Raw genomic sequence first — 27,937 nt, forward strand, 5'->3', positions numbered from 1 at the left:
AATGTCTGTTACTGAAAATAACGCAAGTTCTGTCCGTATAGCAAAAGGTAACCCCTATTTATACTTCTCAAGGGTTTCTGGATCTCTCAGGTTCACATTCAATGCTATAGCTTGCTTGCGAAATTCAGTAGTGTATTCTTGCACGTTTTGCTCTTTCACTTGTCGCAAGAATTGCCATTGTTCGCACAGTCTTTCTTTATAACCAATTGGGTAAAACTAATTTTGGATAGCAGTCGTAAACTACTGCCATGTTGTCACTGGAGTATCTAAAACTGACGTATATGCCTCCCACCAAATAAGAGCATGACCATCAAGTCTAAGTCTAGCGAAACTTACCCTTTGCTCCTCGGTGAACCCCTTGGTGCTGAAATAAACCTCTAAGGATTTGATCCAACCATCCAACTTTTCTGGGTTTAAATCCCCGTTGTATGCAGGAATTTCGATTCTTGCCTCTACTTTGAATGGCGTATTATCAGTAAAACTTGGTTGTGTTACCCTATTATGTGTTGAATCAGAACCATCCTTTGATTTGGATTGTGTAGGTTGTAATCCTTTTAACATCTCTGTTAAAGCAACCACATCATCCTTCATTGATTTCATCTCTGCCAGATCTCTCTTCATGATTTTCATATCTTCCTCTAATTTTTCCATAGTCTTGCCTTGTGGATTTGAGGATGACGAAACTGATGTTCTTTTTATTCTATCTATATCAGGATCTAATGATAATACCTTGTTACCCTTGGATCGAAGCCCTTCCATTCATCGCCGGAAACATTGCTTAATTACCTTCTAGCTCTAGATACCACTGATCAGTTTTTTGACCCTTATATGATATAGATATAGAAGTATCTACCAAAAGAATAAAAACACAAGTATTTTTCTGCAATAGAATGTTATGATTTTATTGCTATAGTGAAGAACTTACAATGTTTACCTTTTAGGTTAATTTTCTTTCCTAGGTATTGCTTCTTCTTCTTGCTTGTTTCCTGCCAGTATTCCTCTAGTTTTCTGTCGTATCTTCTACAAGCATTCTAGGTGCCTATTTATAGGTTTAATCCTACGATAAAACTAGTAATACACAGATTAGGAAAGACGCTCATATTTGTAACCTTCTAGAAATAAAAGTTTACTGTTCCTTCTAAGAATGGAACTCTTCTTCTAGAATTACTTGGAGAGTAATTTAGTGGTTTTGGATCTAGGAATAGGGATACAAGAATCCTGTGCTTCATGGGAGAAGTAAACACATTGTATTAAGTATCGTTACATCAGAGAGCTTGTAAATAACAAGGAGATAGTTGTGGAGTTTGTTGAAAGTAAATAGCAAGTGGATGATATTTTCACCAAGTCTTTGAAGTCTAACACTTTCATTTACTTGAGTGGAAAATTGGGAATGATTAGAAAAGAGTATCTTGGTTTAAGGGAGGATGTTGAAGAATAAACCAAGATACTATGAAGAATACAGAAGGGATCAACAAGTGTTGTTGATCCAGTAGTGTGGATCAACTATGAGAGTTAACATAATGTGGTTGGATCAACTGGTACAGTTGACACGATGTGAATGGATCAACAAGTATTGTTGATACAATGGTGCGATATTTAGAAGTTTACTTGGGTTACAAGTATTACAAGTTTTAAGAGTTTGTTTACGTGAGAATTGTCTAGAAGTTTCTTTGTTAGAGTTTGATTATGTTAGGAAAGTCTTTTTACTTGAGAGTCAAGTTTGTTAATCATATAAATAGGTTGTTGAGCCATGAGTCGAATTACATCAATTAAGAGAAATATTTGTTTGAGTTTAGTTCTGTGTTCTTTTAAATATTTGATATCAGATTTTCTACACTATGGATTTGGTTATGATTCCAAGATTGATAATTTCAAAGCAGTGTCTTTAATGGGCGACGAATATGAAAACAATTGGTGTCATGTTCATGTATTTACACTCAGATCAAATGCATGGATTCCAATGGAGAAGACACCTTATAATGTACCATCTCTTGAAGTACGTGATATGTGGCGGCTCCCTGTTAATGGAGCTCTTCATTGGATATCATCTCGTAGAGCAGGAAAAGGAATCACCTCTCAAGTTATTCTATCTTTTAATCTGGAGAACGAAGAATTCAAAGAGATGCAATTTCCTGAAGTTTTCAACAAATGTTACTCCCTCCGTCCCCATTATATAGGCGGAGAAGTGAATTTCTCTTAGAATAAGATTTTTTTTTGATTTTCTACATTTCCACCTTTTTCCTGTTTTATCCTTTGTACAATTTCCAACACTAGAAACATTAACTTAATTGTGGTGATAACTACCTATAATAAATAAGGGTAATATATGGATAAATCCATCTTGGAATTGAAAGTCTGCCTATCTAATGGGACTACAAATTTTTACAACCCCGCCTTTATAACAGGGACGGAGGGAGTATAAAACAAACTTGTGCATCTTAGAAGGATCTCTTTGCTTATTTGGTCATATTTATGGGGTCCAAGTCGATTTATGGGAACTGAAGAACTTTGGAATGGAAAATTCTTGGACTAAGCTCTTCAACATTGACATTAAACAGTTTGGGTACATTGGATATCTGATATCCTTGTGGCGTTTTGAGAACGGTGAGATTCTTTTAGGATTTGATAGGGATGGTGGCTTTCATACAGGTTTGTACAGTTCAGAGCATCAAACATATGAGGCACTTAAGGTCTATGGTGATATGACTTCGTATTCTCCTTCAACTAGCATCTACGTAGAAAGCCTACATTCGCTTCGCAGAGGTACTTATTTGATGACAGCGGGAGCAGAAGCAGAAGAGGAAAAATATGATCACAAAAGACTTGGGAAGTATGCAAGGATACACTCCCTTACAAAAGGAAACAAACCGAAAATAGGGTTAGGACTGGTTTGATTTGCCAACACCGAAATCTAGTATTACATCTCTTATGTTTTGATTTGCCAATACTTTGCTTTGCTTGATGTTTCAAATGTCTGGCTGTGTACTGAATGCTTTGTTTTGAAAGACAGTTTTATAAATTATTGTGCAATTTTTTCTTGCTTAATTAGCTTCCTTGTTTTGTTATAGAATGTATAGTACGTGGTAATGGTAGTCAAACAGCCTACATTCACCGTCTCATTATAAATTCCGTTAAAAACCTTTGATCTCAAATGGATGCTGCATAAACGAAAATTAGTAGGCAGAATACATATTTTCTGACAACTCCATGTCTATACCCTTTGGGAATAAGTATTTATTTGAAGGAACTTTCATGGTGTTTCATATATGTCACAAACATGAGGAATCATTATAATCTGGCCAAACTACCTCCTACACGTTGCAGCTAGGATCACCAACATCCATGATCCGCTAGATAATTAAGCTTGTTTTCCATACTTAGCTAATTTATTGATTAGAGTTTGATTAGTTTGGTAAATCACAAAATAGTTGTCACATTTTGACACTTTGTTGGCTTGCTGTTAGTTGTGAAATTACTTGTTATTCTATTTGAATGAATCCAATTTTCGTATTAAAATAAATAAATATCAGTTGTTAAGAAACTAAAATAAACTTGAATTGATTCCCTCCCATGTCACTTCACTTTACAATGAAATTTTCCACTTCTGGTCAATTTTGTTGACTGAAATTATTATAAGCACATGGACATTGGGTTTAAACAAATATATATTGAAATTGACATTTTATATATCAAACGAGTTCTTCTATGGCAGCCTTAGGAGAATTCCAATATCATTGGTTTACAAACTTCTTTTAAGGGAAAGCAAGAGAAAGTAAAAGTATCCCGAGATAACCTATGCCTCCTGCTAGTACTTAGAATGGTTGATAATGCTACATTATTCATGTATATGATTATGCACAAGGACACTTAACAAATTTGATCCCTGGAACGATCATGCAACAGTCGGTTACACAACATACAATTGACCACACTGACAGGGGAATTAAATCAGGCCGGCGGCAGGCAGCCTAGCTAATCATCCAACGGTCGGAAGTCCATAAAAGAGATACACGGCAACAGGACTACCATATGCTTTAAAAATAAAAAAACACATGCCAATTGTTTGAGCTTTACAATTCTTTAGTATTACATGGTTGTAAGTAGTTGGAAAAATGACAAATTTACAGCAGGGAGCTGCACATAGGGGGGCGCACCACTGACATGCCTCATATAAAAATGTTTCGAGATATATTTTAGCCATGTGGAATGCATTTTTTTTTTGTTTTACATGCCAGTCATGCCTCAAATACTACTCCAGATAATTTGTCTGGTAGCTTCCTCATACTCAATTTCGAGAAATATATTACTTCAGTTGATATACTTATTTACTAGAAGGGCGTTGCAGCAACTTCCTATGAAACGCAAGTACTTCATTTGAGAATTCACAGATCTTGATTGCTCTCTCTATATATAGAGGGTTTCATTAGCTATTTTATAATATCAATACAGAAAATTTAAACTCTACTCAGTTGTTTAAATATGAAGAGTTTTCTAAGTTCACCAACCTTGGTATTTCTCCTGGTGATTGGAGTTCTTGTTTTAAATTCCAGGCCAACCTCATCTTGGTTAGAAGTTGGTAAGTTCTTGTTTTCTTCTATTTCTCATACTTAGTTGTATAGAAATAAAATTTTATGTATCGTGAATCTTATTGTCTATGTTGCATCCTTGCAGAAGACCGGACAGAATTTAGTTACATACTTGGGAGCCCAAATGGACCAGAAAATTGGGGAAAACTTCATAAAGATTGGGCAATATGTAACAATGGAACTAAACAATCACCAATCGATCTCGTTTGCAACAGGATGATAAACGCGCCATGGTTACGGATGTTGGAATCTTGCAACAATTGAAAAAAACGTCAGATGTATCAAACAATAAATATAAAGAACAGTATCAAACAACTCTACCACGAACAAATTTTGATGAGGGAAGAAACACAGGTTCAACAAGCTGTCCTTAACACATTAGTTCGCGGGTATACTCTGAAGTAATGCTAAACCCCAACGTGCGAAGATGTGTCCAGGATAAGACTGCCCGATATAACTTGAGTTAGCACAACGCAAGTTACACACTCTTGAACTCAGCAACAGGGATGGAAGCAAAACGCCGCACAAAATATAAGAAGAAGAAGAAAAGTAGACCTAGAGATAGTCGCTGCTTGTGTGCTTTTAAAACAGAATTTCGAGTCATATTTATAGGATGAGATACTTGCAAATCAAGTTAGGTTTTTTGTTTTCTTCAAAAACAAGTAAAACTCGTAAAAGGAATTTCCCACAAATAAAACTCTTAAAAAATAATTTTGGAATTAAATTCCTAAAGAAAAAATTCTCCCAAAAATAAATCCGTGTAGGAAAGGGACTTGGTGTATGGTATACGCGTATATCGCATGGGTCAAAATATGTATTTTTGCCCACTCGCTCCACCCACGTTTTACAATTCATACATAAGTGTATGATTATATAGTGGAGCTCCTCTTTAGTTTTCCACAATGTGGGACTAAAGGTTCCACTTCATTCACCCAAAAATGAGTGAGTATCCTTAGACCCTTAGGTCATTAGATCAAACCATACCAAGACCATAAAATCTTTTTAATTAAAACTCATTTTCTCCAACAATCCCCCACATGAGTGAAATGTCGGAAAACGAAAAAATCAGAGTAAGGAAAATACCATTTAGGCAAAGGTGTCCATGAGGTCTTGAACCTTGCTTAGTGAGAAGTTACCGGAACTACTAGCTAAACAGTGAACACGATGTCTTGAACTGCTAGCGTTTGGTGTAGTTCAAATAATATCCACGCATGATATACTCCAAGTGTTGCTAAGTTCGTGCCGTTTTGTCTATTTTGGCCCTGGACATATCCTGTTTCTCAGAATTCTCTAAAGAATTGGCTCCATTCTCATAGGAAGCGACCCACTTCCTCATTCAGATAGGTGAGTTCCATCAAGAGTGTTTACTGCTACACCCCACTTCAATCTTAAATTGAAACTATAGAACTCATTAAGACTTAATTAAAAGTCATCCTCCACATGCAGTTACACTATCACATCAACACCATAGGGAAGGGACAGATAATAAAATTATCTGATAGTGTTTACCTTTAACTACCACAAATTAGTTGTCTCATTCGAAACCTTGATCTTGGAATCTCCAGTCAGCAAGGTTGAGTATCCTTCATGGCAAGTTTAATTATTTGAGCCTAAGCCCCATCCCCTTCGATGCTTTACTAACTATCTCCTTGGACAAACCTTTCGTCAAAGGGTCCGCGATATTCTCCTTGGACCTTGTCCAATCTATGGAAATAACGCCTGTTGAGATTAGTAATTTCAAAGAATCATGTCTTCTACGCATATGTATAGACTTTCCATTGTAGAAGCTATTTTTAGCTCTACCTATTGCAGATTTGCTGTCACAATGTATAGATATAGCTGGCACAGGCCTATGCCAGAGAGGAATATCTTCTAAAAAGTTTCTTAGCCATTCAGCCTCCTCTCCTGCTTTATCTAACAAAATAAACTCCGACTCCATAGTTGAGCGAGCTATACATGTCTGTTTGGAACTCTTCCAAGATACAGACGCACCTGCTAGAGTGAATACATATCCACTCGTAGACTTAGACTCCTCTGAGTCTGCTATCCAGTTCGCATCGTAAAATCCCTCAAGGACGGCCGGATACCCTTCGTAATTCAAACAAAAGGTCATTGTGTACTTCAAGTACTTTAGCACTCTATTAAGTGCATCCCAATGTTTCTGCCCTGGGTTACAAGTATACCTGCTTAACATACTCACAGCATAAGCAATGTTTGGTCTCGTACAATTCATCAAATACATCAGACTTCCTATGACTCTCGAGTATTCAAGTTGGTTAACACCTACACCCTTATTCTTCATGAGTTTGCAAGAAGAATCATATGGAGTGCAAACAGGTTTACAGTCAAACTGATTATATTTCTTAAGTATGGATTCAACATAATGAGACTGACTCACACTATAGCCATTAGAAGTTTTTCTAATCTTCATCCCTAATATGACATCAACGGGGCCTAAGTCTTTCATGTCAAAGTTCTCATTCAACATTTTCTTAGTGGTATTAATAACATCCATGTTTGTACCTAGTATAAGCATATCATCAACATACAAGCATACAATCACACAGGCATCCTTGACAAGTTTAGTATAAACACACTTATCAGATTCATTAATTCTAAAACCACTAGAAATCATCACATGATCAAATTTCTCATGCCACTGTTTAGGTGCTTGTTTCAATCCATACAAAGATTTCTTCAGTTTACAAACCTTCTTCTCACAACCTTTAACTACAAATCCTTCGGGTTGTTCCATATAAATTTCTTCATCTAATTCACCATTCAAAAACGCTGTCTTTACATCCATTTGATGTATCTGTAGGTTATGGACAGAAGCTATAGCAATTAACATCCTAATGGAGCTAATTCTACTTACTGGTGAATATGTATCAAAGAAGTCTATACCTTCTATCTGTTTATAGCCTTTCGCTACCAACCTAGCCTTGTATTTTTCAATAGTTCCATTTATATTACGTTTTCTCTTGAAAATCCATTTACAACCTATGACCTTAGACCCTGGAGGTAAATCTACAAGTTCAAAAGTACCGTTTTCTCGAATGGAATCCATTTCACTAATTGAAGCTTCTTTCCACCACGGAGCTTCAGGACAAGTCATGGCTTCTTTATAAGTCTGAGGATCAGACTCGGCTAGGTATGTAATGCAACCAGGATAGGTTTTCATAGTTTTAACCCTTTTACCTCTTCTAGGTTCTATTTCTGGTTCATCTTCCTCTAAAGGTAATGACTGACTGGATGATGTAAATTCTAGGGGATCATATAAACATCTCTTTCGAGAATCACGTTTCATAGGAAAAACATTCTCAAAAAACTCAGCATTCCTAGACTCCATGATAGTATTCAACCCTATGTCAGAAATTTCAGAACTCACAACCATAAACCTATGAGCACTAGAATGCTCAGGATACCCTATAAAACACAATCAACGGTTTTGGGTCCTATCTTATTTGTCTTAGGAGGAGGGATGGCCACCTTTTCCAAGCACCCCCACACTTTGAAGTAATCATAAGATGGTTGTTTACCTTTCCATAACTCATATGGACTTTTATCTGATCCTTTAAAGGGTACTCTGTTCAGGATGTAATTGGCTGAGAGGATAGCCTCCCCCCACAAATTCGAAGGTAATCCTGAACTAATCAACATGGCATTCATCATATCCTTAAGGGTACGGTTCTTTCGTTCAGCTACACCATTGGATTGAGGTGAATAAGGGGCTGTAGTTTCATGTATTATGCCATGTTCTTCACAGAAATCTCCAATAGGAATTAGATACTCACCACCACGGTCAGACCTAAAAGTTTTAATGGTAGCATTCAATTGGTTTTCAACTTCACGTTTATATATCTTATAGGCTTGTAAGGCGTTGTCATTCCCTCTAAGCAAATAAACCTGACAGTACCTCGTACAATCATCTATAAAAGTGACAAACCATTTCTTACCACCTCTAGTTTGAACTGACTTCATGTCAACTACGTCTGAATGAATCAATTCTAAGGGTTTAGTGTTTCTCTGGACATTCTTCCTGAATGATTTCTTAGCATGCTTAGATTCTACGCAAATCTCACACTTATGACTTTTATCTAAAGTGAATTTGGGTATGCAGCCTACGCTAGCCAGTTTATGCATTGATTTGTAATTTACATGACCAAGTCTACCATGCCAAACATTCGATGACACACACATGTAAGCAGAAGAATCATTCAATTTCACTTCAGGACAGGTTACATTAAGTTTGTAAAGACTCCCAGTCTTATAACCCTTACCCACATAATCATTGCCCTTAGTTACTATAAGTTTTCCAGACTCAATTGAAACTTTAAAACCCTTATCATCTAAAACAGAACAAGAAACAAGATTTTTGCAGATGTCTGGAACATGAAGAACTTCATTAAATGTGAGAGTCTTGCCAGATGTGAGCTTCAGACCGACCTTTCCTTTTCCTGCAACCTCTGATGCAGATGAGTTACCCATATAGAGTTTCTCGCCTTCCCCTACCCTCTGGTAGGAGGTGAACAGGTCTCTGTTCCCACAAACATGCTTGGTAGCTCCAGAGTCTACCCACCAGTCCATCACATTGGTCACCAAATTAACTTCAGACACTACTGCAGAAAACTCGTCCTTGTTCTTTTCAACCAAGTTAGCACTATCCTTTTTGTCCTTACGATGTCTACAGTGAACTGCCATATGTCCAGTAACTCCACACGCATAACAAGCACCCTTAATTTTAGTAATGCTAGACTCTGGTTTTCGAAACATACCTTTCTTGGGAGGACCACGCTTAGAGTTACGATTGTTACTCTCACCTTTTCCAGCTTTGGAAGATCTGTGTTCAGTCATATGAGCTTTGTTACTCATGTCCCTTGCAGAAGATACGTTCTTATCCTTGGTGCACATCATCTCTTCCACTTGAATTTTCTTTCCTAATTCAACCATGTTGATCTCGCCAGTTTCATGTCTTAGCTTTTTCTTGTATTCAGACCAAGAAGATGGTAACTTCTCAATTACCGCAGATACTTGAAACGTCTCATCAATGACCATACCTTCAGCAAGAATCTCATTAATGATCTGTTGAAATTCGAGAAATTGATCAACAACAGGTTTATCATTCGTCATCTTGAAGTCCATAAACTTCGCACCAGAAATTTCTTGCTCCCTGCAGTCTCCGCTTGATACTTTGCTTCTAACGCAGTCCACAAATCATAAGCACTGAAATTTTCTTTAGCATTGTAAAAATCATACATCGCATCTTCCAAACCATTCATGATATGATTTTTCGCCAGAAAATTACACCTCTTGTTATACTCGATCGCCTCCTCAGTTAAACCTTCAGCATTCATCAATTCAGCATGTGGAACAAGTACATAATCCAGTTCATGATGGCTTAGATAAAATAGCATCTTGGATTGCTATCTCTTGAAATCCTTTCCGTTAAACTTCTGTGGTCTTTCAACATCATTCTTTCCCATTGTTACAAGGAATAATAATGTGTTAAGATTGTTGGAATCTTGCAACAGTTGAAGAAAACGTCAGATGTATCAAACAATAAATATAAAGAACAGTATCAAACAACTCTACCACGAACAAATTGATGAGGGAAGAAACACAGGTTCATCTACTCTAGGTGCAATAATGTACCTTGCAATGGTGTTAGGAGAATGTTGCTGTATCAAACTCCTGAGCATCCAGGTGAGAAGTTCTTCAACTGCTCCATCTGCAACTATTTTGAATGGTTTGTAGATGCAATAGATGTTGTTAAAGCTTTGGATATTCAGCTTCCTGCCAATAAGTGTTGCTTTGCTTGTTGTGACATAAACCACCAGTTCAATGCCTGTCCATTCCAAAATCAACCTTGTAAGAAGAAATGCAGTGGAAAATACATGCTAAAATTTTATAGAAATAAACACAACCACCATTTATGTTACCCGCAATGCAACAATCAGTTCTGGTATGTTATCTGGAGTAAACCAAAACAAATTAAGTTTTTTGGATTCACTAATCTTCATCTCCCACATAATCATATCAGTCAACATGTCAAGACCAACATAGTTCACATCCAAATCATGGTAAACAGTCCATTTATTTGTGTTGAATAATTCAACCCTAAAGCTCCTTTTAGGGTACCTAACAAATCTTCTGCACATACAACAAACAAAAAACCGTATAAACAGTTCAATAACCATACTCATAATATATACACAGTCACCATTCTGAACATTTATCATTCAAAAACATCCATAAATAGAGAAATTTAAAATCCCAAAATTTCAAAACTAGGGTTTCTGAAAAATCCCTAAATTTCAAAATTAGGGTTTCTGGAAAATCCCCAAAAATGAAAATCAGTAATCAAAAAAGGATAAATCTATCAAACCCTAACACTACAAATACATGATTGTTCGAATCAAAAAAATTATAAAACCTAAAGCACCAGAAACAGTTCGACAACCCAACATAAAAACCCTAAAACTACATAACCCTTTTGAGAATCAAAAAAGAGTTGAAAAACTTCTTACCTAATTTTTTTCGAATCATTATCATCACCACTCATCTTGTAGAACTTCTTACTTCAATCAGTTCTTCATGTTCTTCATCAATAGACCTTGAACAAAAGAAGAGAGGGAAGAAAAAACTGTGTGCAAATAGAGTTGGCAAATGAGCAGCTTTTAGTGATTAAACGGGTTTCGGTTTACTTCAATCAGTTCTTCAAGCTCTTCATCAACAGACCTTAAAGAGAATAAAAGAAGGAAGAAAGAACCGAGAGAAAACAGAGGCGATAAATGAGTTGTAGTGATTTTAGGGTTTCGATTTCTGAATATGTCCAAACCATTGACACATGTCTCTACTAAGAGTCGTTAGATCATTCTCGAGATGGATCACATATGTGTAATGTAATAGTCGTTGGATTATTCTCGAGATGGATCAGAGTCAGATTAACTCGAGGTTATTTATGGAATTACAAAAGTTGATATGGATATATTGGTAATTCCCTCTGCTTATTTTATATTTTTCGGTGAAGTTAACGGTGAATTCACTCCGTTTAGACGGAAAATCCTTGAAGAGGGACACTTCTGTAATTAACATATTAGCGGAGGGACACTTTCCTTTAATTCCCACGAAAATGTAAGGAACTAATCAAAGACTTTGACTACTCGAAATATATCTCAAATAAAGTTACCAAATATTTTTATTAAATATAAGGTATTCTTATGCATGAATCAGAACCCTTAAAACTCATAACATGAATACATTTATGTATTCAAGGGGTACATAAGGGGAATAATTGTTTCAATACTTCCAAATAGATGGATTTCCCCATATAGAAGAATCCTCCATAACAGATGAATCCTCCTACCAAATAGAAGGTTGAACTTCAACTAGTGATCCATTTTGATTTTCATTCGGAACAAGAGGAGCTGTGGGAACCGAAGGAGGAGGATTGTCTGGGGACACCTGCTGAATGATATCAGATTGTCAAATGGCTTGAAAAACACTATGTTCAATGTGTTTGGGATTTGTTCAGTGCGCTAGACTATTTCCTACCCAAACCAGAATGCAAACCACATGTTAACTAAAAGTTCTTATTCTTTACTTTCCAAACAACACCTTCTTTATTTTTCATTCAAACAGACATCAGATGATACATGATAGAAATCAAAAATATGCAGCAATTAAATGACAATGAATATCATCAACAATCGGTCCAGAATTGGTCTAATTTCGAGTCCTCAACTAAATATCTGCCGGACAAAAAACGGTTCTCATTGATGGGAAACTTTACTGTTTCATTCCCCTGGAGTATGCTGTATATTGAATTCTTAGAACCAAATACAACATAGGCGTAGGTTGGTTGTCCTCCACCTGGAACATCCTGCATCTTAATCGTTTCTACAGCGTCACTGCCATGTAATCTGCAATAACCAAAGAATCAATTAGTGAACTAATAATAATAATAATATATATATATATATCAAATTTCAGAACACATAAGATACATACGCATCTAAAACCATACGAAGGTGTTGATGGTGGTTTTTAGCTTAGGTTCAAAATCGTAAAACTATACATCTGACATGACGTCACTATGACCATTAGCTTATTTATTGATCAATCATCATGCCTACGTAAGAATTGTCGGGGTACCTTTTTTTTTTTTTACATGGGTCATGTTCCACGGCAGAACCCTTAACACTGACTGACATCATCTATGCCAAACCCTAATTCTCGTGCTACCGCCCCAAGGCATGCCAACCATGCAATCCGCACCACTGTGCCAATGGAAGACCATGCCAGCCACTTCAGCGCGCCAAGGCATGCCAACCACACCATTATGCCAATGGCATACCATGCCAGCTCCGCGCCAAAGCATGCCAACCATGCCAGCCGCACCACTGCGCCAATGGCATGCCATTCCAGCCGCACCTCCGCGCCAAGGCATGCCAACCATGCCAGCTGCACCACTGCGCCAATGGCATGCCATTCCAGCCGCACCACTGTGCCAATGGCATGCCATTCCAGCTGCACCACTGTGCCAATGGCATGCCATGCCAGCCGCACCTCCGCGCCAAGGCATGCCAACCATGCCAGCCGCACCACATGTGCCAATGGCATGCCAACCACCTTGTTGCGCCATACCATGCCGGCCTTCCCTATGCGGCTACCAAAACGAAGACGTGCAATGATCAACGACCACCCTTCCATCTTAGATGCAAAACTTAGTCGTCCAAGGTCGCCAAACAACGCATGTAACCTTTTTCTCAAACCCTAGTTTTGGCCACGCCAAACCGCGCGAAGGCATGAAATGCCACATGTGCCAATGGCATGCCAACCACCTTGCCGCGCCATACCGTGCCGGCCTTCCCTATGCGGATACCAAAACGAAGGCGTGCGATGATCAACGACCACCCTTCTATCTTCGATGCAAATCTTAGCCGTCCAAGGTCGCCAAACAACGCATGGTAACCTTTGGCCCAACGAGAAAACCCTAGTTTGGTCGCGCCTAAACCACGCCAAGGCATGCTGACCATGCCACATGTGCCAATGGCATGCCGCGCCATCCACCTTGCCGCGCCTAAGCCATGACATGCCATCCTTCCCTTCACGGCTGCCAAAACGAAGGCGTGCGATGATCAACGACCACCCTTCCATCTTATATGCAAATCTTAGCCATCCAAGGTCGCCAAACAACGCATGGTAACCTTTGGCCCAAACCCTAGTTTTAGCCACGCCAAACCGCGCCAAGGCATGCCATGCCACATGTGCCAATGGCATGCCAACCACCTTGCCGCGCTATGCCATACCGGCCTTCCCTCTGCGGCTACCAAAACGAAGGCGTGCGATGATCAACGGTCAACCTTCCATTTTAGATGCAAATCTTAGCCGTCCAAGGTCCCAAAATAACGTACAGTAACCTTTGGCCCAACGCCAAAACCCTAGTTTGGTCGCGCCTAAACCACGCCAAGGCATGCCGACCATGCCACATGTGCCAATGCCATGCTGCTCCATCCACCTTGCGGCGCCTAAGCCATGCCATGCCGACCTTCCCGTCACGGCTACCAAAACGAAGGCGTGCAATGATCAACGACCACCATACCATTTTAGATGCAAATCTTAGCCGTCCACGGTCCCAAAATAACGCATGGTAACCTTTGGCCCAACGCCAAAACCCTTGTTTGGTCGCGCCTAAACCACGCCAAGGCATGCCGACCATGCCACATGTGCCAATGGCATGCCGCGCCATGCACCTTGCCGCGCCTAAGCCATGTCATGTCGGCCTTCGCTTCACGGCTGCCAAAACGAAGGCGCGCAATGATCAACAACCACCCTTCCATCTTAGATGCAAATCTTAGCCGTACAAGGTCGCCAAATAATGCATGGTAACCTTTGGCCAAAACCCTAGTTTTGGCCACGCCAAACCGCGCCAAGGCATGCCATGCCACATATGCCAATGGCATGCCAACCACCTTGTCGCGCCATACCATGCCGGCCTTCCCTATGCGGCTACCAAAACGAAGGCGTGCGATGATCAATGGTCAAGCTTCCATTTTAGATGCAAATCTTAGCCGTCCAAGGTCCCAAAATAAGGTACAGTAACCTTTGGCCCAACGCCAAAACCCTAGTTTGGTCGCGCCTAAACCACGCCAAGGCATGCCGACCATGCCACATGTGCCAATGGCATGCTGCGCCATCCACCTAGCCGCGCCCAAGCCATGCCATGCCGACCTTCCCGTCACGGCTACCAAAACGAAGGCGTGCGATGATCAACGGCCACCCTTCCATCTTAGATGCAAATCTCAGCCGTCCATGGTCACTAACCAACGCATGGTAACCTTTGGCCCAACGCCAAAACCCTAGTTTGGCCGCGCCTAAACCACGCCAAGGCATGCCGAAAATGCCACATGTGACAATGGCATGCCGCACCATCCACCTTGCCGCGCCTAAGCCATTCCATGTCGGCCTTACCTTCGCGGCTTCCAAAACGAAAGCGTACGACAATCAACGGCCACCCTTCCATCTTAGATGCAAATCTCAGCCGTCCAAGGTCACAAACCAACACATGGTAACCTTTGGCACATCGCCAAAATCCTAGTTTTGGTCACGCCCAAACCGCGTCAAGGCATGCCGGCCATGCCACATGCGCCAATGGCATGCCAGCCACCTTGCCGCACCATACCATGCCGGCCTTCCCTATGCGGTTACCAAATCAAAGGCTTGCGATGATCAACGACCATCCTTCCATCTAAGATGCAAATTTTAGCCGTCCAAGGTCGCCGACCAACGCATGGTAACCTTAAGAACAAAACCCTAGTTTTGGTCACTCCTAAACCGCGCCAAGGCATGCCAACCATGCCACATGTGCCAATGGCATGCCAACCACCTTGCCGCACCATACCATGCCGGCCTTCCCTATGCGGTTACCAAATCAAAGGCTTGCGACGATCAACGACCATCCTTCCATCTAAGATGCAAATTTTAGCCTTCCAAGGTCGCCGACCAACGCATGGTAACCTTTGGAACAAAACCCTAGTTTTGGTCACGCCTAAACCGCTCTAAGGCATGCCGGCCATAACACATGTGCCAATGGCATGCTAGCCACCTTGCCGCGCCATACCATGCCGGCTTTCCCTATGCGTTTACCAAAACAAAGGCTTGCGACGATCAACGACCATCCTTCCATCTAAGATGCAAATTTTAGCCGTCCAAGGTCGCCAAACAACGCATGGTAACCTTTGGCCCAACGCCAAAACCTTTGTTTTGGCCACGCCCATACCGCGTCAAGGCATGCCGGCCATGCCACATGTGCCAATTGCATTCCAACCAACTTGTCGCACCATACCATGCCGGCCTTCCCTATTCGGCTACCAAAACAAAGTCTTGCGAAGATCAATGACAACTTTTCCATCTAAGATGCAGATCTTAGCCGTCCAAGGTTACCAGCTAACGCATGGCGACCTTTGGACGGACGCCAAGCCCTAGTTTGGTCGCGCCCAAACAAAGACAAAACCCTAACTTTTGGCTGTGCCTAAACTAGGACAGATTAAAGCCGTACCTGCCATGCTTTCATGCCACTGGATACCAAACGAAGGGTTGCAATAATCAACGGCTACCCTTCCTCTCAAGATGCAAAATTTTGACCTTCGAAGGTCACCACCGAGCCGGCAAGTCTCCCAAGCTCAACTTTCCGAACAACAACATGCTACATGTTTTCCACGAAAACACTCGAGACATCAACAAATGTCACAAACTGGGGGATGCTCATTGGGTATTGGTTTGGCGGTTTACAGCGTGCGGAGTACACTATGCCCGTTATAAGACAATGTCATAAGGATGAGGCGGTTAGTAAATACAGGGATTAATGGTGAACTTCTTTCTTTTATGGAACATCAATTCCAGGCATTACCGGTTACCACCTCCTCTCATTTAATCATTCGTTTTCCATTTCTTACGAGACCAGAGTACGTTTCACTTCGACTTGTATAAATAGGTCTTACCTATTTCCACCGAAAAAAAGTTCAGGTCAGGAGGATACAACACTCAGAAAATATTTGCTAGCTTTCCATCTGTTAGCTTCCCACTTTCTGATACAAGTCGTGAAACAACTACTCTTCCAGAATCAACTATTCTGGTCTCAACACTCTCTTCGTTTCCCTCCCCAAAACCAACTCTTCTCCTTCACTTTGTGACCGTAACAAGTATGGAACAACCATTTGTTGGTTTAGGCCAGATTTGTACAGATTTATCTCTCGAATCTAAAGTACTCCCTTGCAGTACATTGTGTAGGGTTTAAACTCGTTTCTCAACCACACACCCTAAATGATCAAAATCAGCAGAAATCGTTTTCACCTTCAAACAATTGGAGACCACAGTGGGAGGTTGATCTTTCGGTCATGATGTCAATTTTCAATCCTCGATCTCATACCTCGACCCAGACGTCAGGACATTAAAATCAAACGATCCGTTCAGGAATCGACGACTCAGTTACTAGGAGGCTCTATTACCAGTCGTGATACGGCAAGGGACGACTGGGGACATCCGAGGGGTTAGAAGCAAACGATCCGCCCAGGGATATGCAACACGACAAGGAATGACTGGGGACTTTCCACAGTCACGGCGATGTTTCACACAAAACTAGGTCTTACATCCGGGAGATTCCTTTTTCACCAGAAGATCCAAAAACCGAGTAAGTCTCGCCTAGACAAAATACGTGGTTTACTACTTTAGGTTTTCACGGGAATTATGAAACCAATAGCCATGTTATGTTTCATCTCATGCTCTCTGTCGACAAGCAATGCTCACGATTCAGTGGCTTTCCCGGGATGTTTGCACCATTCACAATCATAACCAAAAAACATCGTTATTCTAAAAACAGTTCGTTCCAAATAATAATCCAATACCCTCAAGATAACATTTGTATGTCAAACCAAAAATCCAGGAAATCAAAGCCGTAAACTAGGCGTTTCATTTACCTTTCAAAAAAAAAACCCTAAAATACGAAGTTCAGAAGACAGAAATGCGTTCAAGGAAAGTTTTTAAACAATGGCTTTCTATTCTTGGAAAAAGCCTCTTTCGTGCTTTGGAGAGCCTCCCTCTTCAACTTCAGCATCCTGGACAACTTTTCGACTTCCGCTTCCTGCTTCTTCACCATATCCGCAGAAGGACCTTCGACTGTTTCGGCCAGCAACTTTTCAACCTCAGAGAAACCTTCAACGAACCAAGGAACATTTAACTCGAAGTTTACACATGTTACACGATGGAACCTACAGCTCGAGACTACATCCTCAGAAACAGTATTACCAGTCACATTGCACATGTCGTCAATCGAAGACAAAGCTTCCTCCACGCGCTTAACCAAAACAAATCGACTAGTAATTTTCTTTGTCATGGAGATATGTCCGTAGCTTTCCCATATCCTGGTGTATAGCGCCGCGTGTTTGGCTGGCACGCTAAATCCCCCGATCAACACATGATCTGGATGAGGAACCAGATATGGAGGGTTGAAAGTGGCGCTCCCGACTGCATCAGCAACCGGGAAGGGATTCCTAACGGCAATTGAACCTGCGTCCACTGGAGTACTCTCCATTGTCTGAGTCACAACGACGTTTTCATCTCGATCAACATCCATTTCAAGGTCGCCCGGTGCGGCTGTCACAGTTGGAGACAAAGATGTATCTCCGCCAGTCTCCATCTCAGGGCCATCTTCAAAAACGGCTTCCCCCTATGATATCACGGATTAGATATTTTCCAAAGAGAAAGGAAGATAGGAAAGAAGAAAAAACATGCGGGAGACTCACTGATTCGCTTTCAGACCGACTAGAGGAAGATTCAACACTGCTGTCGGAAGAACTACTCTCGCAATCACTGGACTCTGAACTTTCATCCTTCTCGGGTTCCCCATCACCATGGATAGGCTCAGCACCGCCACCCTCCGTCTCGAGAAACGATGTTTTCTGACTACTTGCAAGTTTGGTAAATGTGTTCACGCTGCTGATACAAAGATGGATACTCAGAAAAGAAATAAGAAATATGCGATCCAACTAAAATCAAGAGGAAAAGCATACGTACCCGCATATTAGACGAACTGAAAGTAGGTAGGGATGTCGAATATGAAGTGGAATCGTCTGTACGACTTTTAGACCTTCGCTCCTTCACTTGGGGACTATCTGCATTCGGGCTAACGGATTTTCGCTTGGTCGAAGAAGGATCCCTCAGCAGTGGGTGCTCCGCTAAAACCGCAGGAGAAGGCTTACCGCGACGGTTTCCTACCACATCATTCACGAATCCATGGATATCGAGAAACTCATCCTGCCAAAATATGTTATATTTGGAGGCTGTTGATGGATTTCGTTCCGAGAGCGAAAAAGGGAGACTTTTACACGACAAAAGAACACTAGCATCGAGAAAATTTGGCAACGAGTCTTCTTGAACAACCGGCTGACGAACGAGTGGGACCCCTTGGTCAAAACCCATATGCCGAGCCGCCCTATCGATATTGTAAGAAACTGCTTTGCAAGATCCTCGAAAGAAAGACGACACATGACCGGGCGTGCAGCTTTGCTTGAACACCATCTCTCCAACACTCATACCCTCTTTATCAGAAGACAAAGACTTGCTCGAAGCAGGAGCAAAGGTATTGATCTGAGTTATGGATGCATGCACCGGAGCCCATGGACGAAAATTGACCGTGTGCGAGTTGTCAAGGAATCCAACCAGGTTCGAACCAATATTTGGGCGCCTATTAGACCAGCGCAGTATCCTAGAACCACCCCAAGACTCGGGAAGTATGACCAAATGTTTTGGAGCATACCTTTCGAAGTGCTCCCACAGCCACGCTTGGAGAAAAGCGGCATATATACGAATCCACTTTCATGTAGCCATTTGAAGCGCACATGTCCGCGACCAGATGATCCAAGTGTGTGTAAAGAGAACCAAGAAACAAGCCGCCAATAGGGAAAACAACACCTTTTGCCAATTTTATGACAAACTTGATAAGTTCCTGTCTTATCTCCTTCTTACCAGAGCCGACATCGAAAATACCTCTGGATAACCAAAGAGCCAAGAACGCTGCGACATGAAGTGTACTATTTTTCTGATTTGGCTCCAACTCATCAGGAAACCATTGAGACACTTACCATCCATAGAAGCACCTCGTCTCATTTTCTTTCCGAACGAATCCTTTTGATTTTGCAACCAGAGCGGCGCACATTTCTTCTTCATCTACAGATAATTTGACATCGAGGTTTCCTACTAAGGGAAGGTTCAGGAAGACGGCTACGGTCTCTAAAGAGATAGTCATTTCACCCCACCTACATATGGCCGTGTGAGTGTCCGGACACCATTTAGAAATAAAACCAACCAAGATTGGAATATCTTTCCTAATTTGAAGCACTCCGGAAGCCGCGACAGTATCAATAATCTGCGCCTTGGTCAAACTTACTTTTACACATTCCTTACTCATCATGAATCGCATCAATTTCTCAAAGGGAAGAAACGAACTCACACATATTTTAAATTTAATGGGAGAAGCAGAATACTCTTTCCTCTGAAGACAAAACCTTATTACACCTCCAGGACGAACTGACCGGGCCTCTCTTTCACTTTCCGGACCTGTCAGAAGAATCGATACATACTTGGGATGATTTTTCCTAATTGTGGCGGATGTTTTAAAGAACTCATCTTCTATGTTTGGCTTGGAATTGCCAACATCTTTCAGTACAGCATAACTTTTCTCAAATGACATCCTAACGAAATTCTCTCACGCTACTTTCACCTTCGAAATAACTGCAATGGAACAATACGAAGAGAAATTATTACGAAAAGTGCATGGAAATTATTTTATCAGACACAGGAGATCCATCCTGGACGCAAACCAATTTGTTGCAAAGTCATAATGTACATGAGCAAAGAAATGGGGACTGATAGACCCTGCATCACCACCTCATGCCAAGGCCGTACCCTGTAGCAGAAATTAGCGCCCGGACGAGTAGGCACGCCCCACCATTGGAACAATACACACGGACACACCAGGAAAAGGGAGGAAACCCTAGGAGTTAGGTTTTCACGGAAGGGATGACAGTTACTAGCTCATGCATGCCTACTTTGCACAGTAATTGAGGCGGCCAACCTTACTACGGTATTCACGCCTAAATGTTACTACAAGTTCACGCAAAGCATATTTACGGCTAGGATTCATACCAACACAAAAGAACAATATTTTTAACAAGTTCATGAAAAGGTACGCCTACAGCTAGGGTTTGCACTAACACAAGAAAATAAGAAAAACAAGTTAAAGAGGAAGTGCTGGAAGACATACCTGGGATTCGCTCGTCCGCTTTACTGTTACCACACGGCTAGAATATAAAAAAAATATAAAGGTGTGAAATAAAAGGAGAGGCCGACCCCCTTTCATAGGCGCGGTACTTGGGAGTTTGAATAAGGAAATGACTTCCTTTTTGAGTCAAGTAAGGAAAAGAGGCAACCGGGCGCGCGAAGACAAATCACCATGCCAAGCCTTACGCGCATGCTTTGATTCAACAAACCACGCCTTGCCTTGGACCCACCATGCCAAGCCGTCCGCGCCATTTCCTTGGACCCACCATGCCAAGACGTCCGTGCCATTACCTTGGCCCCACTATGCCAAGCCGTCCGCGCCAACACCAACAACTCTCCAAGCCAGCGGCATGATGTTCCATAACCCATGCAAGGTGATACATGGCCAGACTAAGCCGACGATCTTCATCTCACCACTTCACGGTCTACACCATAAATAGAATCTACGCAAGGCCGCCAAACATGAGGATCATGAACTCTCCTTACCTCTCGAAAAAGGTTAGTCGGACTTTCCTGACCATCTTTTCACGACCTGTGATTGATTTTTGTCCTCTCCTGTCACCATCTTATGCTTACCTCGCAACAATGCTCCTGTTCCGAGCTAAGCAGGGGACTTAATGTTGATGGTGGTTTTTAGCTTAAGGTCAAAATCGTAAAACTATACATCTGACATGACGTCACTATGACCATTAGCACATTTATTGAATCAATCAGCATGCCTATGTAAGAATTACCGGGGTGCCCTTTTTTTTTACATGGGTCATGTTCCACGGCAGAACCCTTAACACTGACTAACATCATCTATGCCAAACCTTAATTCTCATGCTACCGCGCCAAGGCATGCCAACCATGCCAGCCGCACCACTATACCAATGTCAGACCATGCCAGCCACGTCACCGCGCCAAGGCATGCCAACCATTCCATACACACCACTGTGCCAATGGCATACCATGTCAGCCACATCTCTGCGCCAAGGCATGCCAACCATGCCAGCCGAACCACTGCGCCAATGGCATGCCATGTCAGCCGCACCTCCGCGCCACGGCATTCCAACCATACCAGCCACACCACTGCGCCAATGGCATGCCATGCCAGCCGCACCACTGCGCCAATGGCATGCCATGCCAGCCGTACCTCCCGCGCCAATGGCATGCCATGCCAGCCGTACCTCCGCGCCAAGGCATGCCAACCATGCCATCCGCACCTCCGCGCTAAGGCATGCCAACCATGCCAGCCACACCACTATGCCAATGACATGCCAACCACCTTGCTGCGCCATACCAGGTCGGCCTTCCTTATGCGGCTACCAAAACGAAGGCGTGCGATGATCAATGGCCACCCTTCCATCTTAAATACAAATTTTAGCCGTCCAAGGTCGCCAAACAACGCATGGTAACCTTTGGCCCAACGCCAAAACCCGATTTTGGCCGCGCCTAAACCACGCCAAGGTATGGCGACCATGCCCCATGTGCCAATGGCATGCCGCGCCATCCACCTTGTCGCGCCTAAGCCATGCCATGATAGCCTTCCCTTCAAGGCTGCCAAAACAAAGGCGTGCGATGATCAACGGCCACCTCGTATCTTAGATGCAAATCTTAGCCGTCCAAGGTCTCCAAACAACGCATGGTAACCTTTGGCCCAAACCTTATTTTTGGCCACGCCAAACCGCGCCAAGGCATGCCATACCACATGTGCCAATGACATGCCAACCACCTTGCCGCACCATACCATTCCGGCCTTCCGTTCACGGCTGCCAAAATGAAGGCGTGCGACAATCAACGGCCATCCTTCCATCTTAGATGCAAATCTCAGCCGTCCAAGGTCACTAACCAACGCATGGTAACTTTTGGCTCAACGCCAAAACCCTAGTTTGGCCGCGCCTAAACCACGCCAAGCATGCCGACCATGCCACATGTGCCAGTGGCATGCCGCGCCTAAGACATGCCATGCCGGCCTTCCCTTCACGGATGCCAAAACGAAGGCATGCGACAATCAACGACCACCCTTCCATCTTAGATGCAAATCTCAGCCATCCAAGGTCACTAACCAACGCATGGTAACTTTTGGCTCGACGCCAAAACCCTAGTTTGGCCGCACCTAAACCACGCCAAGCATGCCGACCATGCCACGTGTGCCAATGACATGCCGCTCCTAATCCATGCCATGCCGGCCTTCCCTTCACGGATGCCAAAACGAAGGCGTGCGACAATCAACGACCACCCTTCCATCTTAGATGCAAATCTCAGCCATCCAAGGTCACCAACCAACACATGGTAACCTTTGGCCCAACGCCAAAAACCTAGTTTTGGTAACGCCCAAACCGCGCCAAGGCATGCCGGTCATGCCACATGTGCCAATGGCATGCCATCCACCTTACCGCGCCATACCATGCCGGCCTTCCCTATACAGTTACCAAAACAAAGGCTTGCGATGATCAATGGCCATCCTTCCATCTAAGATGCAAATCTTAGCCGTCCAAGGTCGCCAACCAACGCATGGTAACCTTTGGCCCAAAACCCTAGTTTTAGTCACGCCCAAACCGCGCCAAGGCATGCCGGCCATGCCAGATGTGCCAATGGCATGCCAGCCACCTGGCCGCGCCATACCATGTCGGCCTTCCCTATGCGGTTACCAAAACAAATGCTTGCGACGATCAACGACCATCCTTCCATCTAAGATACAAATCTTAGTCGTCCAAGGTCTCCAACCAATGCATGGTAACCTTTGGCCCAAAACCCTAGTTTTGGTCATGCCCAAACCGCGTCAAGGCATGACGGCCATGCCACATGTGCCAATGGCATGCCAGCCACCTTTCCGCGCCATACCATGCCGGCCTTCCCTATGCGGTTACCAAAACATAGGCTGGTGACGATCAACGACCATCCTTACATCTAAGATTAAAATCTTAGCCGTCCAAGGTCGCCAACCAACGCATGGTAACCTTTGGCCCAACGCCAAAACATTTGTTTTGGCCATGCCCAAACCGCGCCACGACATGCCAGCCATGCCACATGTGCCAATGGCATGCCAACCACCTTGCCGCGCCATACTATTCCTACCTTCCCAGTGCGGCTACCAAAACAAAGGCTTCCGAAGATCAACGGCCACTTTTACATCTAAGATGTAGATCTTAGCCGTCCAAGGTTACCATCTAACGCATGGTAACCTTTGGCCCGACGCCAAGCCCTAGTTTGGTCGCGCCCAAACAAAGCCAAAACCTTAACTTTTGGTCGCGCCTAAACTAGGACATATTAAAGCCGTACCGGCCATGCTTTCATGCCACTGGCTACCAAACGAAGGGTTGCAATAATCAACGGTTTCCCTTCCTCTCAAGTTGCAAAATCTCGACCGTCGAAGGTCACCACCGAGCCGACAAGTCTCCCAAGCTCAACTTGCCAAACAAAAACATGCTACATGTTTTCCACGAAAACACTCGAGAATCAACACATGTCACAAACTGGGGGATGCTCATTGGGTATTGGTTTGGCGGTTTACAGCGTGCGGCGACACTACGCCCGTTATAAGAAAGTGTCATAAGGATGAGGCGGTTAGTAAACACAGGGAGTAATGGTGAAACGCTTTCTATTATGGAACATCAATTCCAGGCGTTACCGGTTACCACCTCCTCCCATTTACTCATCCGTTTTCCATTTCTTACGAGACCAGAGTACGTTTCACTTCGACTTGTATAAATAGGTCTTACCTATTTCCACCGAACAACAAGTTCAGGTCAGGAGGATACAACACTCAGAAAATATTTGCTAGCTTTCCATCTGTTTGCTTCCCACTTTCTGATACAAGTCGTGAAACAACTACTTTTCCAGAATCAACTATTCTGGTCTCAACACTCTCTCGCTTCCCTTCCCAAAACCAACCCTTCTCCTTCAATTTGTGACCGAAGTAAGTCTTTAACGACCATTTCTTGGTTTAGATCGGATTTGTACAGATTGATCTCTCGAATCTAAAGTACTCCCTTGCAGTATATTGTTTAGGGTTTAAACTCGTTTCTCACCCACACATCCGAAATTATCAAAATCAACAGAAATCGTTTTCACCCTCAAACAGAAGGTTAGTCTCAGAGATTGGGTTTCCCTTTGAGAAGGTAAAAACCATTGTGCATCGATCCCTTTCTAGATCACTTGCGACTTCCCCATTGCTCATCCTGTTGTTGTTGCGAATTCCACCAAGGGTTGCTGCAATGCAATGGTTTTTATATAGGAGAAAATAGATCTCTAAAGCTCTTTATAGCATGAACATAAACAGAAAGAAATCTAGATTGATTGAATATAGTAATTAGCAATAAAAGCATTTTTCATTAAATTAATTATACAGGTCTTGTTCATCCGTATCCAGTAAAATGTCTGAGTCATCGTCCCATAATATACTTAAGTTGGCGCGCGACTATTTTTAAAAAGCATTGACAATAAAATACTTAAGTCGGTAAGGGTTGTATTTTTGAATCCCAATCTGCATCAGCGTGTACACTGACCATTAATATTGTGGGAATTGCTTAGAGAGCATACTTGTAAACAAATCATAATTTAATTAGTCAATATATATTCTACTTATTAATCATTGCTAAGTTTACATATAGAAGTTCATGAATAGACGAATCATTGCTATTATTATTCCTTTAAGTGCACCAGTATCTTTAGCATTAAATCTATCTTTCCAAATATGGTTCTACGGTTCTACCTAAAAATCGATGAGCTTATTGCAGTTTTGCATTATCAAGCATGAAAATGCACTTCATTTACCTTTTGACTCATGCAATTCCAATCCAGATCATCATATATGCAATACATATCAACAGTGGACCAAGGGAAGACAGAGGACATGGACGGCCAAGGAGGTGGTTGTAGGCCCCCTTGAAGCTTTTGGTATATCCCCATACTAAGGATAGTTACATACCAGAAGACATGCGTTCTCGAGACTGGTGCTACAGAAAACACATTTATTTATGAATGTAAAGAGAAACTGCCATGAACGAATACCAATCCATGACTGGAGTAGTGGATAGAATATCAACACTTGGTTGATTTTCATTTGGCAGTGGAATAAATGAGGGAATGTGAGGACGACTAGTGGGTGTTACTGGGCTGATTTGTCAGTTGGCAGAGGAAGAACTGAGGTAAGGAGACGGGAACTATGCTACATGAATCAGGGACGGGCCTAACAAGGGGTAAATGTTGTATTCAACTGGGATGCCATTTTCCGTTGATGCCTTTTCTATACACCTTTTAACTTTAATCTTGTACCTTTTCATGTCCATTTCTCATGGTTTTCTCTGTAAATTCTTTGTAGTTAGTAACTTGATCTCTCTGCAATAACATCTCTTTTCTTTTCTTCCTATCAACAAAAAAAAAAGCTCAAAACAATAATTTTCGAAAAAAAAAAACACAAAACAAAAGGTCCTGACTATCGTTTAAGATTACGGAAAATGGATCATTTGTCCAAATATTTTTATACCATGGTTCAAATGAACGAGTAAAAATTAGTATGGGTGAAATGGACACCAAAAAAATAACCAGGATGAAACTGGATTCATCTTGACTTAAACTTAAAAAATAGCAAGAATGAAACTGGATGCATCCTGATATAAATTAAAAATAAGAAAGAGTATTTGAAAATGGGTAGGATGAAATTGTTTACATCCTGGTTATTTTTACATTTTTGTCCATTTAAACAGTATCAAAATCTAAATGTCTTTTTCACCCAGGAGTTGTTGATTTTGGTCTTTTTAACCAATTTTGTGTTAAGATTACAGGTTTAAGTCCAGACCGGAGATTGTTGGCACTACGGGAAAAATCATCATTGACGACACAAGATAAGAGTTGCAGTACCCCTACGACAACTCCGTTTCATGCATTGTGGAACGGGGGTATTGTAGAAAGTCCAAGTTTTTCTACAATGGATGACAAGTGTTGTAAAGGGTGATGTGATTCATGGTTCGACAATAGTTTGTCAATGTTGTGATTCTCTTTCGATTTTTTTTGATAACCTAACACAACTCTTGCTTGTATTGTAGAACAATCGTGGACAACATAAGTAGCATATCGTAGAAACATATACAACAACAATTACCAGTATTATGAATAATATTTGCACAACACTTGTATGAATTGTCGAACTATCTTGGACAACACAAACTTATGTTGTAAAGTAAATGAAAACCTTTTCACAATATCTGGCTTGTATAGTTGAAAACTGAAAGACAACATCTATTAATATTGTGTATACTAGTGTCACTACACTTGCTAGAGTTGTAGAACATTCTGTCACAACCTTTGTCTTGTGTAGTCATAATATCTAACACAAAATCCCTAGAGGTTGTAATATTTGAAGTAACGACATTTGTTAGAAGTTGTGTGCATAAAACTATTTTGAAAAAAAAAAGATCATAGCTGAAATGGAATTTCAGAAAATAATTCACTTTCACATTAACCTACCAGTGTAATACATTTACATTCATTCAAGTTAACCTGCCAGTGTTAAACACACATTCAAAAAATGGCAGTGATATAGATGTTTGGTTTCAAACCTCAGAAACCTCTCCTCAAATACATGTCCATCAGAAGTTTCAAGACTATCCCTCTCACTTCATGTTTAATTGAATCAAAATACCTAATCAGATTTTTGCATTAAAACAATAAGACCCTTGGAATCACTCTCATCAGAGCTATCATCACTGGGCTCTTCTTTCTTTTTGGCTGCAGGTGCAGGGATTTCTTTGCTACGACAGCCTCGGCAGGGCTTTCTTTGATGCCCAGATGTAGCAGCGTTTGTCCTCCGGGGAAAGCGCTGGTTCTGGGGAAAGTTTTTCAAGTTTTCTGCAAAAGGAACATAGGAGAATGATCTTAGTGAAACGCCAAATCAAATGACACCATATTTTCACTATCTCGAGGACAGACCAATACAATTATAGTTCTGATCTTTCCAAGTTAACTAGTAGATTAACCCTAATAAATCTAGAATCTGTTATTGGATAGACTTTAAATCAATGACCCAGACA

General features: G+C 41.9%; 1 protein-coding gene across 1 annotated transcript; it reads left to right on the forward strand.

The window, feature by feature from the left end:
• Positions 1-1,888: 1,888 nt before the first annotated feature.
• Positions 1,889-27,780, forward strand: LOC113326399 (F-box/kelch-repeat protein At3g06240-like). The gene is made up of 3 exons (XM_026574138.1): positions 1,889-2,137; positions 2,406-2,830; positions 27,642-27,780. Exons 1-3 carry the CDS (start codon positions 1,889-1,891, stop codon positions 27,778-27,780), a joined length of 813 nt encoding a protein of 270 aa, XP_026429923.1.
• Positions 27,781-27,937: the final 157 nt, after the last annotated feature.

Source organism: Papaver somniferum, unplaced genomic scaffold (assembly GCF_003573695.1).
Source record: "Papaver somniferum cultivar HN1 unplaced genomic scaffold, ASM357369v1 unplaced-scaffold_10, whole genome shotgun sequence".
Lineage (NCBI taxonomy): Eukaryota > Viridiplantae > Streptophyta > Magnoliopsida > Ranunculales > Papaveraceae > Papaver > Papaver somniferum.

What these genes read in the sequence shown, in the direction of transcription:
- LOC113326399 (XM_026574138.1), top strand. Translation starts at nt 1,889, where the DNA reads ATGGGCGACGAATATGAAAACAATTGGTGTCATGTTCATGTATTTACA. An exon ending in AAGAGATGCAATTTCCTGAA is followed by an intron (nt 2,138 to 2,405) that starts GTTTTCAACAAA and finishes CCTTTATAACAG; the next exon opens with GGACGGAGGGAGTATAAAAC. An exon ending in GATCACAAAAGACTTGGGAA is followed by an intron (nt 2,831 to 27,641) that starts GTATGCAAGGAT and finishes TTTTGGCTGCAG; the next exon opens with GTGCAGGGATTTCTTTGCTA.